The following is a 19,857-nucleotide window of genomic DNA, read 5'->3' on the forward strand; positions in this document are numbered from 1 at the left end:
GGCAAAGGTCGGAGTATTTTCGACTATACAGGGGAACAAGACAGGGATGCCCGTTGTCCCCATTACTGTTCGCGCTGGCAATTGAACCACTGGCCAAAGCGCTGAGAGACTCCAGAAAATGGAGAGGGGTGATTAGAGGGGGAGAGGAACACCGAGTGTCACTCTACGCGGATGACCTATTGCTGTATGTGACGGACCCAGTGGGGGGGATCACAGAGGTCATGCAGATATTGAGGGAGTTTGGAGATTTCTTGGGATATAGGCTTAACATGGGAAAGAGTGAGCTTTTTGTGATACACCCTGGGGACCAGAGTAGAGGGATAGATGGCCTACCACTAAGGAGAGTGGAAAGAAACTTTCGATACCTGGGGATTCAGATAGCCAGGAGCTGGGGAACCTTACACAGACTTAATCTGACACGACTGGTGGAACAAATGGAAGAGGATTTCAAAAGGTGGGACATGCAGCCGCTGTCACTGGCGGGCGGAGTGCAGGCAATTAAGATGATGGTCCTCCCGAGGTTCCTATTTGTGTTCCAATGTCTCCCTATACTGATCACTAAGGCCTTTTTTTAAAAAATAGATAGGAGCATCACGAGCTTCGTGTGGACAGGGAAGGTCCCGAGGGTAAGGAGGGGGTTCCTACAACGTAGTAGAGACAGAGGGGGACAGGCGTTGCCGAATTTGGGCGACTACTACTGGGCCGCCAATGTGGCGATGATTCGTAAATGGATGATAGAGGGAGAGGGAGCGGCGTGGAAAAGATTGGAGATGAAGTCCTGTAAAGGGACGAGTTTAAAAGCGCTGGTGATGGCGCCACTACCGCTCTCACCAAAAATATTTACCACGAACCCAGTGGTGGTGGCAACATTAAGTATCTGGGGGCAATGGAGGCGACAGAGGGGTGTGCTGGGAGCCTCGGTGTGGTCCCCGATCAGGAACAACCATAGGTTTGCCCCAGGGAGGCTGGATGGAGGATTCCAGAGCTGGCAACGGGTAGGAATCAGGAGAGTGGGAGATTTATTTATAGACGGGACGTTTGCGAGCTTGGGAGCGCTTGAGGAAAAGTATAAGCTGCCCCGGGGAAATTTCTTTAGATATACGCAGGTGAGAGCGTTCACGAAACAACTGGTGAGGGAATTTCCGCTGCTCCCGACAGAAGGGATCCAGGACAGGGTGCTTTCGGGGGTGTGGGTCGGGGAGGGCAAAGTGTCAGAGATATACCGGGAGATGAGAGAAGAGGGGGAGGAGTTGGTGGGCGAACTGAAGGGAAAATGGGAAGAAGAGCTCGGGGAGGAGATTGAGGAGGGTTTGTGGGCTGATGCCCTAAGCAGGGTAAATTCCTCTTCCTCGTGTGCCAGGCTTAGCCTGATCCAATTTAAGGTGCTGCATAGAGCACACATAACGGGAGCAAGGTTGAGCAGGTTCTTCGGAGTGGAGGACAAGTGTGGGAGGTGCGGGGGAAGCCCGGCGAACCACACACATGTTTTGGCGTGTCCGGCACTGGAGGGGTATTGGAGGGGAGTGACGGGAGTGATCTCGAAGGTGGTGAAGGTCCGGGTCAAACCAGGCTGGGGGCTAGCTTTATTTGGAGTTGCGGATGAGCCGGGAGTGCAGGAGGCGAAAGAGGCCGACGTTGTGGCCTTTGCGTCCCTAGTAGCCCGGCGTAGGATTTTACTCATGTGGAAGGAAGCGAAACCCCCCGGACTGGAGGCCTGGGTAAACGATATGGCGGGGTTCATAAAACTGGAGCAGGTGAAGTTTGCACTGAGAGGATCGGCTCAAGGGTTCACCAGACGGTGGCAACCGTTCCTCGACTACCTAGCGGAACGTTAGAGGGAAGATAGATGACCAGCAGCAGCAACCCAGGGGGAGGGGGGGGGTAAATTGTTTGGGTTTTTAGAGGGGGAGAGGGGGCGGGGTGGAGTATTACTTTGTGTTATTTGGTTAGCTTACCATGTTAGTTACACAATGTTATATTGCAGTTATCATGTTACTTGTATTTTTATTTCTTTGATTTGTAAGGGAAAAAATTGTGTTTGAAAACTTTAATAAAATATATATTTTTTTAAATAAAATTTTTTTTAAAAAGGGGTATCTTGACAAATACATGAATAGGATGGGAATAGAGGGATATGGACCCAGGAAGTGTAGAAGATTGTAGTTTAGTCGGGCAGCATGGTCGGCACGGGCTTGGAGGGCCGAAGGGCCTGGCCCTGTGCTGTACTTTTTTGTTCAGCTGCCAGGGTGGGATTTGAACCCATGTCTCCAGAGCTGGATTACTAGTTCAGTGACACCACCACCTATGCCAACATCTTATCCCAAAATATCGCTGTTCCTTCCCTGTTATTGAGTAAAAACCCTGGAACTCCCTCCCCAACAACACTGCTTGTGCCACAGCTGGAGTATTGTGTTCAATCTTGGGGGCCAGGTTTAGGACAGAAGCCAAGGCCTTGGCCAAGCTGTGGAGACTCGAGGGATGAGGGAGTTCAGGGAAGTGAAGAGGCTGGAGAAACTGGGGTTGTTTTCGAGTAGAAAAGAGAAGAGATGTTCAACCATCATGCACAGCTTTGCTCGAGTGAATAAAAAGAAACAAATTGATTGATATCACAAAGACACAGTCTTCTTCGCAATGACCGGGATGGGGGGGGGGGGGGTTATATTTTTTCGCAGCAAGATGTTATGATCTGAAATGCACTGCCTGAAAAGGTGCTGGGGTAGTAGGGTTAATAATTTTTTTAAAGCATTAGATGAGTACTTGAAAAGGAAAACGTTTTCGCCCGACTTTTAGGGAAGTGGAGGCGGGGTGGGACTGATTGGTGACTCTTTCAAATAGATGGCACAGGTTTGATGCTTTGAATGGTCTTGTGTGCTGTCTGCTTCTAGAGGTTTATCACCACCTGGCAACCTCTGCTGACAGGATGTGGAAGGTTGGCTCTTCTAAAATGGGGGATGAACGGGCTGTTTGACCTCTCAGTTCTCTCCCTCTCCCCTACAGGTATTTTGAAAGGTTTGCAGTCTGGTTCCACACAGCTTTCCAGATCAAGTGTGCCAGCCCACCTACAACAGGCCTACACAGGTACCATTCCTTTTGTACGCACATCGCTGTGCCTAGTGCTTGGTAAACAGGGTCCGGATCAATCTCCATTCGGCTATTTGTGTTTCGCTGCAGTGTAAGGCGGTGAATGATGACTTATAAGTGTGCTCGGGACACCTTTGCTTTTAACTATTGTACCAAGAACTGCGTTAGAATCATTCCCCCCCCCCACCCCCCACCGGGACTGCTCTCATCTGCTGCAGGAGATGCCCAGTAAATATTGATGCAGCCCCAACACCCACCTCCCAAAGGACAAAGGCGGGCAGCAATTGATGCTCAGTGACTGAAAACGCCCCCAACCACCAACAGCCAGACATCAGAATCCGATGGCCTTGCAAATTCCACCCCCCCACCCCCCCCCCCCCCCCCCCCCAATCTGAAATTGAGATGAGTTTGCTTTTCAGTATGGAAACAGGCCCTTCGGCCCAGCTTGTCCATGCCGCCCAGTTTCTATCACTAAGCTAGTCCCACTTGCCCGCATTTGGCCCATATCCCTCTCTACGCACCCTGCCTGGTAATTGTCTAACTGTTTATTAAAGAGAAAAATTGTATCCACTCTGGTCTCTTTTGTATCTCTCTCTCTCTCGCTCCCCCCCCCCCCCCCCAAAAAAAAAACAATCACCTTAAACCTATGCCCTCTAGTTCTAGACTCCTCTACCTTTGGGAAAAGATGTTGACTATCTACCTTATCTAAACTCCTCGTTATTTTGTAGACCTCTATAAGATCACCCCTAAGCCTCCTACGCTCCAGGGAAAAATGTTGCAGCCTATCCAGCCTCTCCTTTTAACTCAGACCATCAAGTCCCGGTAGCATCCTCGTAAATCTCTTCTGCACTCTTTCTAGTTTCACAATATCCTTCCTATAATAGGGTGACCAGAACTGAACACAGTATTCCATGTGAGGTCTTACCAATGTCTTGTACAACTTCAACAAGATGTCCCAACTCTGTATTCAATATTCTGACCAATAAAACCTCGCATGCTGAATTCCTTCTTGACCACCCTGTCCCCCTGGGTCTCCACCTTCAAGGAGCTGTGAACCTGTACCCCTAGATCTCTTTGTTCTGTAACTCTCCCCAGCTCCCTACCATTAACTGAGTAGGTCCTGCCCTGATTTGATCTCCCAAAATGCATCACCTCACATTTATCCAAATTAAACTCCATCTGCCATTCATCGGCCCACTGGCCCAATTGGTCAAGATCCTGTTGCAATCTTGTGTAACCGTCTTGACTATCCACTATGCCACCAATCTTGGTGTCATCTGCAAACTTACTAACCATGCCTCCTACATTCTCATCCAAATCATTAATATTTATAACAAATAACAGTGGACCCAGCACTGATCCCTGAGTTGTCAAAGTTAGCTTCACGAATTGCCATGGTGAGATTTGAACTTGGTGCCCCTGATTCCATTAATCCAGTGTAATGGCTGCTATATTGTCGTTCCCTGTCGCGGCCTCCATTGACGCTGCTCAAGTCCGTCATCAGTCAGCCTTCAGCTGTGAAACTGGTGTGAAGCAAACTGTCTTGAAATGGAGCAGAGGATGCTGGGAAAACGTTGGACCGGCAGCATCTGTAGGGAGAGAGAAAACGGAGATAACATTTTGAGTCCTTTGGCTCTTCATCAGAAATAGAGAGAGGGAGAAATGTGGTGGTATTAGAGTGTGGCTGGGAGGGATTGCAACAAGATGTAGCAACCTTAGGAACAAGAGACGGGTGGCCTGGTGTGATGGAGGGTGGTGGGTTATTGCATTCAACCAATAAATGTACGGGATATCTTGGAAAAAGGTGGTGGTTTGAATCTGTGGAACTCTTTGCCGCAGAAGGCTGTGCAGGCCAAATCACTGAGTGTCTTTAAGATAGAGATAGATAGGGCAGCACGGTGGCGCAGTGGTTAGCACTGCTGCCTCACGGCGCCGAGGTCCCAGGTTCGATCCCGGCTCTGGGTCACTGTCCGTGTGCAGTTTGCACATTCTCCCCGTGTTTGCGTGGGTTTCGCCCCCACAACCCAAAGATGTGCAGGGTAGGTAAATTGAACATGCTAAACTGCCCCTTAATTTGAAATAATGAATTGGGTACTGTAAAAAAAAATTTTAAAGAAAGACAGAGATGGATAGGTTTGTGATCAATAAGGGGATCAGGGGTTATGGGGAGAAGGCAGGAGAATGGGGATGAGAAAATATCAGACATGATTGAATGGCGGAGCAGACTCGATGGGCCGAGTGGCCTAATTCTGCTCCTAATCTTATGGTCATGGTCTTTAAAGTTGAACTCAATGTTCTGAAATGGGTTGCATTCTGTGAAGTGATGCGCTTTGGAAAGTGACACATGACAAGGCAATATAAACTAGATTTTAACACGGTGCAAGAGGGAGGCGGTGGCACAGTGGCAATGTCCCTGGACTAATAATCCAGAGACCCAGATTAATTCTCTGGGGTTCAGATCCTGCCACTGCAGATGGTGACATTTGAATTCAATAAAAAATCTTGAATTAATATTCTAATGACAACCACGAAACCATTGTTGATTGTCACATCTGGTTCACTAATGTCCTTTAGGGAAGGAAATCTGCCATCCTTACCTGGTCTGGCCTACAGGTGACTCCAGAGCCACAGCAATGTGGTTGACTCTTAACTGCCCCTTCAAGGGCAATTAGGGATGGGCAATAAATGTTGGCACAGCCAGCGATGCCCACCTCCCATGAATTAATTTTAAAAAAGAACAGTGAGACCTGGGGTTTTGCAAACAGATCTTTGAAGGGGACAGGAAAAGTTGAGGCATCTTTTTTTTAAATAGGAACCTGGGCTGTATAAATAGAGGCACAGAGGCAAGGACGCTTTGCTAAATCTTTATAAAACACGGGTTAGACCTCGATTGAAGAATTGCGTCCAGTTCTAGGCGCCACAATTGATGAGGGTGTCGAGGTATTTCGGAGGAGGTTTACCAGAACGGGACTTCGGTCCGTGTGGCAAGACTGGGATCCTTCGCAGAGATATAACCCAGAATTCTGAGGGGTTTTGACAGATTGTACGAGGAGAATCTTTCGAGCAGCAGAAGGATTGGGAACTAGCGGACACGGATAATTGGCAGGAAACAAAACGCTGGAAAAGGAGATGAGAAATGTTTCGCACAACGAGCACTCAAATGTACTCGTTGTACTCAAATGGAGTGCAATGTAGGTTCACCAGACTGACTGTTGAAGTAAGCGGGGAGGGGAAATTGAGTAGACTGGGCCTGAATTCTCCAGAGTTTATAAGAATGAGATAACGTATCATTGAAACCTGCTGGAGTCCGAGAGGCCGTGACGTGGTGGAGATACAGTTTGTTTTCCCCTAGTTGGGACAATCTAAAATTAGGGATTATGATAATCTTTAGTGTCACAAGTAGGTTTACATTAACATTGCATCTCACATTTAGGACCAGGATGAGGAGAAATTTCTTCACTCGGGTTGTGAATCTTTGGGATCCGCACTCTCTTGAATAGCAGAGCGTGCTGCGAGGGGCAATACACCTTCTCGTAGAATAATGAAAGAATATTCGAAAAGAGCGGGAGACTGGGACTAACTGGGATGACTCTTTCTGGGAGCTGGCACTCGTACACTGGCTTTGTGCCCTCCTGTGCTGTATGAATCCACGATACTGTACTTGATCGTAACAAAAGTGTTGAACACGCTGTCCGCTGTTAATATTCCCACCTTCTCCTCTTCCCCCAGATGGCAACCAAAACCAGGGAGACTCTCCGAAGGTTCAACGGAAATCATAATGACTTCTGAATCCTCCATAAGGTCGCAGTGGACAGCATCACATGGGATATGTTGCATTGAAGTTTCCCAATTGGTCCAGTTGCCTCCGCCGATTAGGAGGTTTCTTGCTGGCTACATGATTGAGGGTGTTTTCCTTTTGTTACGTTTAGAACACTTCTGACCCAGGACACTGGAAAAGGGAAAAATTTGCCGAGTTGAATTGATTTACAAATGGGACCTTAAGTGAACCCGAGTCTTGACGGGTCCGTTAGCTCGCTCGCTAATGAGGAGGAGTTCAGCTCTGCTTGAGGAGAACAGTTCAATGGTTTTGACGACTAACTGAGATGGTCAAATCGGATTCCAAAGCAAAGGGGTCATTCAAAAAGCACAGCTTCTTTTCGCGAGAATGTGTGGAGCGGCCATGGGTGCCCATGCCCGTGGGCGTCGGACTGGGCAGAGAGCGAGCCCGGGGGCGAGAGGGAATGAGGGCTGGGGGAGGGAGGCCTGGGGCCAAGACTGAGCAGAGCCCCAGGCCAGTGGAAGTGAAGTGTGGGGCCCAAGACTGCGTGAGGAGTGACGCTGAAGATCTGTTCGGAGTTCAGGACTAGTGACTGTTTTTTTTTTTAAACGTTCTATTTATCCAATACCCATTGGGCCTTATGTACAGAAGGTGGTGTGAGACATTGGAATAAAGGACAGGGAGGGTGGGGGCGATGGTTTTGAGTGTTTTGAGGGAGTGGGGAGGTACCTTAAGCTAATGGGCATAATTTGCGGTGCTAAGAGGGCATTAACTCAGTCGGGCAAGGTCATGACAGTCTGACCCATCCTCGGGCAGGTCCGTCTTTGACTGGAATGCCGTCAGCACAGGACTTGACTATTATCACTTATTAACAATACTGCAGATCAGACAGGTTACTGATTGGCAGGAGGAAAAGGGAAAAAAATTGGTTTGTCCCAAGAACCATCCAAACTACTTCGAGAAGACCTGCGGCAGCCCGGGAGCAACCTTTAATGTAATTCGACCCTTTCTATTGTGTGGCAGTCTGCGCCACGCGGACGGTACTGGCTGGATGGCCAGTAGTAACCGTGGTGACTCCTCCAGCAGCTCCGACCAAACTTCAGGGACGGACGGATCACTTAGTGGGTGTCAGGGGGCATTCCAAATTTGTGTTGCGAGGTGCACCTGCAATGTTGGCGATTCCTGTTGTAATCTGATTGAGGGCCTTTTATTAACTTGCACCCAATCAGCTACATTTACTTGGTGAAAGTCTGAGATTGTACAGTGCGGTGATTAACATGCTGCCCCCAAGAGGTAAAGCATTAAAGTCTGTTCCTGCCAGCTTTGAGCATCTGAGGCCCTTTCTCTGAGACTGAGCCCGGGTCCCGTCCCCCACACCTTGGTTCAAGCTCTGCCCCAGTCGAGCCCAGCTCCGTTTTCGGTGTCTCTCGGTCGAGGCCATGCGCAATAAAGAGCGGAAAAATAAACTTGGGTTCATGCCCTTGGATTGGGCCAGAGTACAGGTGTGTATGAAGGGCAAAAGACAGCGTTGAACTGGTCTGTGACCTCTGCAAGCTCTCCCCTGGCGAGGTACCAGAGGGTGAATGTCTCCTGTAAGTTTTGGTGTCTTTGGGGGAGGTGGGATATGCGGAGGGGGGTGCTGGAGGAAAAGAGGAGCCCCTAAGCTCCCCATTCCCCTTGTTGAATTCCAGTCTGTGGGGTTGAAGAGCTCTTTTGCTTCAGCCCCTTTTTTTTAAACAATGTCACTTGAAATTTGGAGTGGAATCAGGCTCCCCCTGGAGTCTTTGCTAGAAACACTGGCGATGTTCAATGTCACATCAGTGAATTGGTGAGCATGTGTGCATTCCAGGTCACCTCAGGCACAGGGAAGGAGGGAGGGGTGATGTCCTTTATCATTGTCCGACTAAACGAGGTGGTGGAGCTCTTCAAACCAGATCTTGCTTCTCTTCCACCCATCTCCGAGAAACAAAATGAGAGAATGTTTTTATTTTTTTATTATAAATTTAGTGTACCCAATTCATTTTTTCCAATTAAAGGGCAATTTAGCGTGGCCAATCCACCTACCCTGCACATCTTTTGGGTTGTGGGGGCGACACCCACGCAAACACGGGGCGAATGTGCAAACTCCACACGGGCAGTGACCCAGAGCCGGGATTCGAACCTGGGACCTCGGCGCCGTGAGGCAGCAGGGCTAAGCCACTGCGCCACCATGCTGCCCTTAAAACGAGAGAATGTTGAGATACCTCGAGATGTTACATTAATCTCCCCCCCGGTAAATATGGTTGAGTGAGCTACTCAGCACAGGGAGCAGCGAATCCGACCAACGCCTCACACAACCGGCTCTGCTGCTTCAATGTTTGTTTTCAAAGTTCCTACTCCCAGACGTTTGGATGTTCCAGGTTTGGAGTTGACAGCATGCGGGAAGAAGCACGGAGAGATCAAACAGATCCACCGTATGCTGAAGACCAGGCAGTGCTGGCCCACAGTGCCCCAACACCTCAAATAGCTTGCCTGCATTCCCTGGTGGCAAATAAAAAGGCGCTGCTCCCTACTGAAGGATAGGCGCCCCAGACCCTGCCAACCCGACTGAGTGTCTGGCCGGGGCAAGCACCGAACTTCTCAAATACATAAACATACAAAACACGAATTTGACTCGCAACTTGTCTGATTTTTATTTTTGAGGGGTGGGTAGTGTGGAGTCAGTTTTCTTAACAGCAGCTGATTTCTGAAATATCGGCCTTCGGTTCTGCGGCCTGGTTGAGCCTGGGGGTTTCTTGCTGGTGGCTGTGCTGTGGCATGCACCCTGCATTTGGGGCACTGTTACCTGCAAACTCCAAACTGGCAACATCAAACATTTCTGTGTTCCCTACTCAGTGTGTTGGGGGGGGGGGGGGGGGGGGAGGTGGAGTGACTGATTGGTAAACAGCCCGTACCCCACCAAATCTGTTGGGGTTTGGCCTCGACTGGGCGCAATTATTTTTAAAACAAATTAAACATTAAAAATGCCTCGATATTTAACATATCGATATTTAAAGACCTTCATACTTTAGGTGTGAAACTATTTGGCTGTGCCATTCGATAATATCGCACCGGCTGCTGCCCCAACTCCACTTTTCTGCTCCCTCTCCACCCCAAGCCTTGAATTTTATTTTTGACACTCATTTTTGCGCAGGATGTGGGCGGCGCTGGCAAGGCCAGCATTTGTTGCCCATCCCTTGAAACTGAGTATCTCGCTTGGCCGTTTCCGAGGGCAATTCAGAGACAACCACATTGCTGTGGTTTTGGAGTCACAATCTTTATTAGCATCACAAGTAGGCTTACATTAACACTGCAATGGAGTTACTGTGAAAAGCCCCTAGTTGCCACATTCTGGTGCCTGTTCGGGTACACAGTCCAAATTACCTAACAAGCACGTCTTTAGAGACTTGTGGGAGGAAACCGGAGCACCCGGAGGAAACCCACGCAGACACAGGGAGAACGTGCAGACTCCGCTCAGGCAGTGACCCAAGCCGGGAATCGGACCCAGATCCCTGGTGCTGTGAAGCAACGGTGCTAACCACTGTGCCGCCCAGACGTATAGGCCAGACCGGGTAAGGATGGCAGATTTCCTTCCCAAAAGGACGTTAGTGAACCAGCTGGGTTTTTACGACCATCAATAGTTTCCTTGTCACCATTACTAGCTTTCAATTTCAGATTTATTATTTTAACTAAATTCCACAAGCAGCCATGGGGGAACATGAAACTGTTCCCTGGGCGTTAGCCAGGGGCTCCGACTGCTGATTGCTAGTCCAGTGCCATTACTACACCACCAGACACCTAGCCTTCACTGCTGTCAGAGAATTTCAAAGACTAGTGATCATCTGAGAAAAAAAAATCCACCTTATCTGTCTTAAATCGGACCTCTACACCCTCCCCCCCCCCAACTTCCCTTATGTTTAAACTGCTGCCCAGCTCTAGATTCCTCTACAAGAGGAAACATCCTTATCAAACCCCCTCATCATATTTTATGTTCAATACGACCATCTTGTTCTTCCTAACTCCCAACGAATATAGGTCCAAACTGCTCAGCCTTTCCTGTAGAGGCAACGCTTCATTCCAGGAATCAGTCTACTGTGTGAGCCTTTGGGTGGCACGGTGGTTAGTACTGCTGCCTCGGAGCGCCAGGGAACCAGGTTTGAATCCAGCCAAGGGTGACTGTATGGAGTTTGCATGCTCTCCCCATGTTGGCCTGGGTTTCCTCACCGTCCCAATGATGTGCAGCCTAGGTGGGATTGGCCATGCTAAAATTGCCCCTTAAGTGTCCAAAGATGTGCAGGTTGGGTGGCATGACGGGGAATGGACCTAGGTAGGGTGCTCTTTCAGAGGGTCAGTGCAGACCTGATAGGCCGAATGGCCTCCTTCTGCACTGGGGATTCTATGATTCTCTGAACTGCTTCTAATGTAAGTATATGCCTCCTCAAATAAGAGCCCATCACGGCACACTCGGTGTGGACTTACCAATGCCCTGTACATATATAACAAGACCGTCCTACTTTTATACTGCATACCCGTTGCAATAAAGGCCAACATTCCATCTGCCTTCCTAATTACTTGTACCTTCATGCAAACCTATTGTAATTCTTGTGCGAGGACACCCAGATCCCTCTGTACCATAGCATTCTGCAGTCTCCAGAATATTCTGGTCTCCTATTCCTGCCAAATGGACAACCTCATAATTTCCCTCATTCGACTGCATCTGCCAAATCTTTGTCCATATGAAATAGAAGCAGAAACAGGTCATTCAGGGCAGCACTGCTGCCTCACGGCGCCGAGGTCCCAGGTTCAATCCCGGCTCTGGGTCACTGTCCGTGTGGAGTTTGCACATTCTCCCCGTGTTTGCGTGGGTTTCGCCCCCACAACCCAAAGATGGGCAGGCTAGGTGAATTGGCCACGCTAAATTGCGCCTTAATTGGAAAAAATGAATTGGGTACTCTTTAAAGAAGCAGACCATTCAATAAGATCATGGCTGATCGCTTTGTTTCGATCATTCCCATTTACCCCCAAAACCTTTGATGTCCTTGCCTAACAAGAATCTGCTTCTGCCTTAAAAATATTCAGTGACCCCCGGCCTCCACTGCCTTCTAAGGCAGTATTCCAAAGTCACATAACCTGTGAGAGAAAAGGCTTGTCCTCATCTCTGACCCATAAGGGCGATCGCTAATTTTAAAACAGTAGCCCCCTAGTTCTGGACTCACCCACAAGAGGAAATGCCCTTTCCACACCCACCTTGTCAAGGCCACTCAGGATCTTATAGACTTCAATCAAGTCACCCCTCACTCTGGTGGTGCAGTGGTTAGCACTGCTGCCTACGGCGCTGAGGACCCGGATTCGATCTCGGCCCTGGGTCACTGTCAGTGTGGAGTTTGCACATTTTCCCCGTGTCTGCGTGGGTTTCACCCTCACAACCCAAAGACGTGCAGGTTAGGTGGATTGGCCACGCTAAATTGCCCCTTAATTGGAAAAGATTTATTGGGTACTCTAAATTTATTTTTTTTATAAGCCACCCGTCACTCTTCACTCTGTCCAGTCTGACCAACCTTTCCTCATTAGATATCCCACTTATTCCAGGAATCGTATCAGTGAACCTCCTAAATGAGGCCAAAACTGTACACAATCAAGATGTCTCACCATTGCCCTGTAAATCTAAAGCATAACATCCTTTTACGTTCAATTCCTCTCAAAATAAAGGATAGCATTCCATTAACCTTGTTTACATGCTGTATTTGCACACTAACTTTTGGTGACACACCTAGTTGCCACTGCACCTTGGAATTCTGCAGTCATTCTCCATTAACTCGGCTTTTATTCTTCCTGCCAAAGTGAACAACTTCAACTTTTCCGTTTACTCCATCAGCTATGTTTTTGCCCACTCACTCAACCTATCTATATCTATCTGCAAACTCCTTATGTCTTCTTCACAACATACTTTCCGACCTATCTTTGTGTCAGCTACAAATTTAGCTACCATGCCCCCATCTAAGTCATTGATGTAAAGTGTAAAAAGTTGAGGCCCAGCAAAGACACCCGCAGGACTCCACGTGTCACATCCTGCCAATCAGGCAAAGACTAGTGGGCAGCACGGTAGCATTGTGGATAGCACAATTGCTTCACAGCTCCAGGGTCCCAGGTTCGATTCCAGCTTGGGTCACTGTCTGTGTGGAGTCTGCACATCCTCCCCGTGGGTTTCCTCCGGGTGCTCCGGTTTCCTCCCACAGTCTAAAGATGTGCAGGGTAGGTGGATTGGCCATGATAAATTGCCCTTAGTGTCGGGTGGGGTTACTGGGTTATGGGAATAGGGTGGAGGTGTTGGAACATGGGTAGAGTGCTCTTTCCAAGAGCCGATGCAGACTCTATGGGCCGAATGGCCTCCTGCACTGTAAATTCTCTGGTGCATACTCTCTGGTTTCTGCCAGTTAACCAATCATATCCGGGCTAATATTTGACCCTCTACCATGAGCGTTTAGTTAATCTTTGATGTGGCATCTTATCAAATGCCTTCTGGGAATCTTGAGTACAGCACATCTACCGGCTCCCCTTTATTCACAGCAAGTTACTCCTTCAAAAGAAACTACAATAAATTAGTTGAACACTATTTCCCTTTCACAAAACCATGCTGACTCTTCCCAAATACCTTAGGTTTTTCTAAGTTACAACCTCCTTAATGATCGATTCTAACACTTACCCCACGACGGACATCAAGTTAACTGTTTATAGTTTCCTGCTTTCTGCCTTCCCCGCTTCTTGAATCGGAGGGGTTACATTTTCCCGTCTGATGGAACCTTTCTAGAATCTAGTGAATTTTGAAAAATTAACACCAGTGCATCAACTATCTCATTAGCCGCTCTTTTATGACCCTAGGATGGAGTCCATCGGGACCCACAGCTCCATGAGCTTGCTCAGCACCACTTCCCTTGTGATTGCAATTTTACCAATTTCCTCTTTCCCTTCCACCTACTCATTTGCAGCTGTTCCCGGATTGTTTTTTGTATCCTTGATAGTGAACACCAGCAAAATATTGGTTCATTTGATCTGCCATTTCCTTATAGTCGACTATTAACTCCCATTGTCATTCCCTAGTGAACCAACACTCACTTTTTCATTATTAAATACCTGTAGAAGCTCTTGTTATCCATTTTTATAGTTCCAGCCAGCTTCCCCACAAAAACTAATTTCTTTCTCCTCTTAACGTTTTGGTCATTCTCTGCTGCTCTTTATATTCTGACCAATCATCTGTACTGCTGTGCATCTTTGCGCAGTGATGTGCTTTTTCCTTGCACTTGTTGCTTTCCTTAGCTTCTTTAGTTAACCACAGATATACTTACTCTGAAATTCCCCCATAAATGTCTGCCACTGCTTCTCTATTGATCTATCCTCTAGCCTTGTGTCCCAGTTCGCTTCAGGTGGCTCCTCTTTCACGCTCACATCATTGCCCTTATTGTATGTCTCAAATACTAGTCTTCGACCCACTCTTCCCCCTTTCAAACTAGATGTAAAATTCAGTCATATCATGGTGGCCGCTGTCTGGAAGTGTCTTTATTCTGAGGTCATTAATCCTATCACATTACACAATGCCAATCTAATATAAGCTGCTCTCTGGTTAGTTCCAGAAGGTGCTGCTCTAAGAAACAATCTCAAGAGCTTTCGAAGAACTCAGCATCCAGATTTCTGTCAATATGATTTTTGTCCAGTTTACATGTAGATTGAAATCTCCCGTGAGGTCGTGTCTCACTAACTTGATAGAGTTTTTCGAGGAGGTCACTAAGATGATTGATGCAGGTAGGGCAGTAGATGTTGTCTATATGGACTTCAGTAAGGCCTTTGACAAGGTCCCTCATGGTAGACTAGTACAAAAGGTGAAGTCACACGGGATCAGGGGTGAACTGGCAAGGTGGATACAGAACTGGCTAGGCCATAGAAGGCAGAGGGTAGCAATGGAGGGATGCTTTTCTAATTGGAGGGCTGTGACCAGTGGTGTTCCACAGGGATCAGTGCTGGGACCTTTGCTCTTTGTAGTATATATAAATGATTTGGAGGAAAATGTAACTGGTCTGATTAGTAAGTTTGCAGACGACACAAAGGTTGGTGGAATTGCGGATAGCGATGAGGACTGTCTGAGGATACAGCAGGATTTAGATTGTCTGGAGACTTGGGCGGAGAGATGGCAGATGGAGTTTAACCTGGACAAATGTGAGGTAATGCATTTTGGAAGGGCTAATGCAGGTAGGGAATATACAGTGAATGGTAGAACCCTCAAGAGTATTGAAAGTCAAAGAGATCTAGGAGTACAGGTCCACAGATCACTGAAAGGGGCTACACAGGTGGAGAAGGTAGTCAAGAAGGCATACGGCATGCTTGCCTTCATTGGCCGGGGCATTGAGTATAAGAATTGGCAAGTCATGTTGCAGCTGTATAGAACCTTAGTTAGGCCACACTTGGAGTATAGTGTTCAATTCTGGTCGCCACACTACCAGAAGGATGTGGAGGCTTTAGAGAGGGTGCAGAAGAGATTTACCAGAATGTTGCCTGGTATGGAGGGCATAAGCTATGAGGAGCGATTGAATAAACTCGGTTTGTTCTCACTGGAACGAAGGAGGTTGAGGGGCGACCTGATAGAGGTATACAAAATTATGAGGGGCATAGACAGAGTGGATAGTCAGAGGCTTTTCCCCAGGGTAGAGGGGTCAATTACTAGGGGGCATAGGTTTAAGGTGAGAGGGGCAAAGTTTAGAGTAGATGTACGAGGCAAGTTTTTTACGCAGAGGGTAGTGGGTGCCTGGAACTCACTACCGGAGGAGGTAGTGGAGGCAGGGACGATAGGGACATTTAAGGGGCATCTTGACAAATATATGAATAGGATGGGAATAGAAGGATACGGACCCAGGAAGTGTAGAAGATTGTAGTTTAGTCGGGCAGTATGGTCGGCACGGGCTTGGAGGGCCGAAGGGCCTGTTCCTGTGCTGTACATTTCTTTGTTCTTTGTTCTTTGTTGTCCCACGATTATTACTGTCCCTTTATCACAACCATCTGTGAAGGGGCCTGTAGATCACTCCCACTCACTCAACATATCATATCCCTTTGTAGTCATAGTCATAGAATTTACAGTGCAGAAGGAGGCCATTTGGACCGAGTTTACACTGGCCCTTGGCAAGAGCACCCTACTTAAGCCCATACCTCCACCCTAGCCCAGCAACCCCACCGAACACTACGGGGCAATTTAGCATGAGCAAGCATCCTTGGACTGTGGGAGGAAACTGGAGCACCCGGAGGAAACCCATGCAGAGAACATACAGACTCCGCGCAGACAGTGACCCAAGCCAGAAATCGAACCCGGGTCCCTGATGGTGTGAAGCAACAGTGCTAACCACTTGTAGATTGCCCACCTGGTTCATAGTGTGATTCAGCCCCAGTGACTTGTTCCTATATACAGTAACCACTCAGGATTCACTGGGAGGAGTGGTGTAAGTACACTTTGGGAGGCATCCGGAGCAAACCCACACAAACCTGGAGAGAAAGTGCAGACTCCGCTCAGACAGTGACATAGCCAGGAATCGAACCTGGGACCCTGGAGCTGCGAAGCAACGTTACTAACCACTGCGCTACCGTGCCGCCCACAAAGGACAGAATCTACACCTACAGCTGAATGTTTTCCACATGAACAACTTTCAAACACTTCGCCACCATCCTAGTGATGGCCTAAATGTGAAGAATAGAAAATCCCTCACACCCTGGATCCAAATCACAACAGGATAAATCCCCATTATATCTTGCATAATCTCTGCGTAATTTAGAGCATTCCTTGTGGGCATCCATAATATTCCCTGCAGGATTCCAGAGTCGGAATACTCTTTGTGTGATTGAGCCAAGTTTTGAGTCATACAGTACAGAAGATGCATTGACAAAACTGCCCTGAATCGACACGGATCCCACTTTCCAGCACGTGGCCCATAGCCTTGAATGTTCTAACATTTCAAGTGCTCATCCACCTAGAGATTCCCCTCTACTACCCTCCCAAGGCAGCACATTCCAGACTCCCACCACCTTCTGGGTGAAAAATGTGGTCCTCAAACCTCCTGCCCCTCACCTTGAAGTTATGCCCCATCCTTATTGACTCTTCAACTAAGGGGAAGAGTTGCTTCTTACCACCTTGTCCTTGCCCCTAATAATCTTGTACAAACCCCCTCAACCTTCTCTGCTCTGAAAAATAAATAACCCGAGTCCAAATCAATGAGAATCCAGAGGAAGTACCTGGATGCCGCCTCTGGGACACTGACCACTGATTTGGAGAGAGGTCATTGGCTAACTTGGGAACTAGTTTTCTTTAAATAAATTTAGAGTCCCAAATCATTTTTTCCAATTTAAGGGGCAATTTAGCGTGGCCAATCCACCTGCCCTGCACATCTTTGGTTGTTGGGGCGAAACCTACACGAGCACGGGGAGAATGTGCAAACTCCACACGGACAGTGACCCGGGGCCGGGATTGAACCTGGGAGCTCGGCGCCGTGAGGCAGCAGTGCTAACCACTGCGCCACCGTGGGACTAGTTTGTTTGTTTTCTGTTTCCATAATTTCCACAAGCCTGCAACCATTTCAATGTCAGTGAATCCAATTGCGGAGAACCCGAGTGATTTGATGCCAGTGGATGGTGCAGCAATCTCTATCACAGCCCCGCTTCCCGACTCACCTTCAGCAACCCCGACCTTCCCTACAGGCTGGTCACTCGGAAGCACCATCACGGGGCTCCGCCTCACTCTCCAACTGGAGTCTTGTTCTTTTAAGACATCCAAACTAATGTTAACTTCCTGCCTGCTGCACCCCACCCCTATCCTAAATATTTCACCTTGCGAAGTTTAAAATGCAGGAGCACAGTAAAACCACTGCAGAATTTTAACCCTTTGCTTTGACAATTAATTTCCCCTCTGCTCCCCTCGCCCCCTGGTGAAAGAGGCGTGTTAATAGTCGTGTGTGTTTTAGAATGTTTGAATAATTCATCAGACAGATCTGGAGAATTGTAAAGAATTGAATCTCAGGACTGCAGCTTCAGCCTGTTAACTGTTAACTGAGAATCTTCTGTGATGTGAGGGCGGCACAGTGGTTAGCACTGCTGCCTCAAGCACCAGGGACCCGGGTTCGATTCCGGCCTCGGGTCACTGTGAGGCATCTGCACATTCTCCCTGTGTGTGTGTGGGTTTCCTCCGGGTGCTCCGGTTTCCTCCCAGTCCAAAGATGTGCAGATTAGGTGGATTGGCCGTGATAAATTGCTTGTGTCCAAAAGGTTAGGTGGGGATAGGGCGAGGGAGGGTGATCTTTCAGAGTTAATGGGCCGAATGGCATCCTCCTTCACTGCAGGGATTCTGTTCTGTGATTTGAACGAAGGCTTTACTATTCCCAACAGCAAAGAGTTGGGAACCAGAGACAGATCTGAGAAAATTGGCTAAAGAGCCAACGAGGAGACATTTTTTTAATGAGTTGACAGTGATCTGGACACACTGCCTGAAAGGGTGTGCTACAAATAATTTTCATCAGTAATTTCAAAATGGAGTTGGATAAATAATCAAAGAGGATAATCTTGCAAGGGAAAAAAACGGGATTAGCTTTTTCAAACAGCCAGCACAGACAGAATGGGCAGAATGGCCTCAGAGGCTGTATCGCTCCATCACCATTTCTGGTGGCCCATTAAAACAGGTGGGGAGTTTGTCGTCTTCTGGGTGATATGGAAATTTTTACTGACCCACCCATTTTCATCATGTTGTTGACAAACCTGATCCAGTGCTGAAGAGCAGGGATCTCGGGCAGCACAGTGGCTAGCATTGCTGCCTCACGGCGCCGAGGTCCCAGGTTCGATCCCGGCTCTGGGTCACAGTCCGTGTGGAGTTTGCACATTCTCCCTGTGTCTGCGTGGGTTTTGCCCCACCCAAAAGTTGGGCAGGGTCGGTGGACTGGCCACGCTAAATTGCCCCTTAATTGGAAAAAATGAATTGGGTACTCTTTAAAAAAAAAAGAGAGCAGCAAGGATCTATTGGGCTGCCGTAATCCCCCCTTACCCTCGAAACTGGAGTCAGGACCTCAGGTATTTGAACTCTGAAGGAGCAATAGTAATTCTCTATCAAACAGGTAACCAGCGAATCTACACATTGGAGCAAAAACCTCATCTGATTAGGCAGGAATGTAGGTTTGAGAAACCGGTGAGTTAGAGGACATCTTTCGATATTCGACGCTTTTAATAACAGTTGTACAAACATTTCAGGCTGGTGGTACTAACGTATATTTTCTGGTACCTGAAATGCAAGCAGCTATCTGGTGTGTTCAAGCGGGGCTGTCACAAAAGGGCTATGGGGCGTCCTGTTCTGTCGGATATTATCTCACTGTTATTGCCATAACTGCAATTTGTTTTTCTTGATGTGACATATTGTGTAACAAAGAGATAAATTGTAAATGATCATCTAAGTCCAGAATTAATGTTTTATTGTCTAATAAACACAGAATTTAACATGTAACCCCGCCCCCACCCCAGCTCTTCCCGTTTCCCCCTCTCCCCTTTCCCTCTCCACATTGTCTACTCCCGGTTCTAATATTGTTGCCGGGACCACTAGACCATAAGACATAGGAGCAGAATTAGGCCATTCGGCCCATCGAGTCTGCTCTGCCATTCAATCATGGCTGATATGTTTCTCAGGGACAGCACGGTAGCACAGTGGTTAGCACAGTTGCTTCACAGCTCCAGGGTCCCAGGTTCGATTTGCGGCTTGGGTCACTGTCTGCGGAGTCTGCACATCCTCCCAGTGTCTGCGTGGGTTTCCTCCGGGTGCTCCGGTTTCCTCCCACCAGTCCAAAGGTGTGCAGGTTAGGTGGATTGACCATGTTAAATTGCCCTTAGTGTCCAAAAAAGGTTAGGTGGGGTTGTTGGGTTGTGAGGTTTGGGCTTAGGTAGGGTGCGCTTTCCAAGGGCTGGTGCAGACTCAA

At 48.1% G+C, this 19,857-nt stretch overlaps 1 protein-coding gene across 4 annotated transcripts in view; it reads left to right on the forward strand.

The window, feature by feature from the left end:
• The window catches only part of LOC140403851 (ubinuclein-2-like), a 97,140-nt gene extending 88,961 nt beyond the window's left edge, over positions 1-8,179 (forward strand). For all 4 annotated transcript variants that reach the window (XM_072492049.1, XM_072492046.1, XM_072492047.1 and 1 more), the window contains 2 exons: positions 2,998-3,078; positions 6,811-8,179. In XM_072492049.1, coding sequence (XP_072348150.1) covers positions 2,998-3,078; positions 6,811-6,860 — 131 coding nt within the window. In that variant the 3' untranslated portion in view covers positions 6,861-8,179. The remainder of the gene's footprint in view (positions 1-2,997; positions 3,079-6,810) is intronic.
• Positions 8,180-19,857: the final 11,678 nt, after the last annotated feature.

The sequence above is a fragment of the Scyliorhinus torazame genome, chromosome 29 (genome assembly GCF_047496885.1).
Source record: "Scyliorhinus torazame isolate Kashiwa2021f chromosome 29, sScyTor2.1, whole genome shotgun sequence".
NCBI classification, from domain to species: domain Eukaryota; kingdom Metazoa; phylum Chordata; class Chondrichthyes; order Carcharhiniformes; family Scyliorhinidae; genus Scyliorhinus; species Scyliorhinus torazame.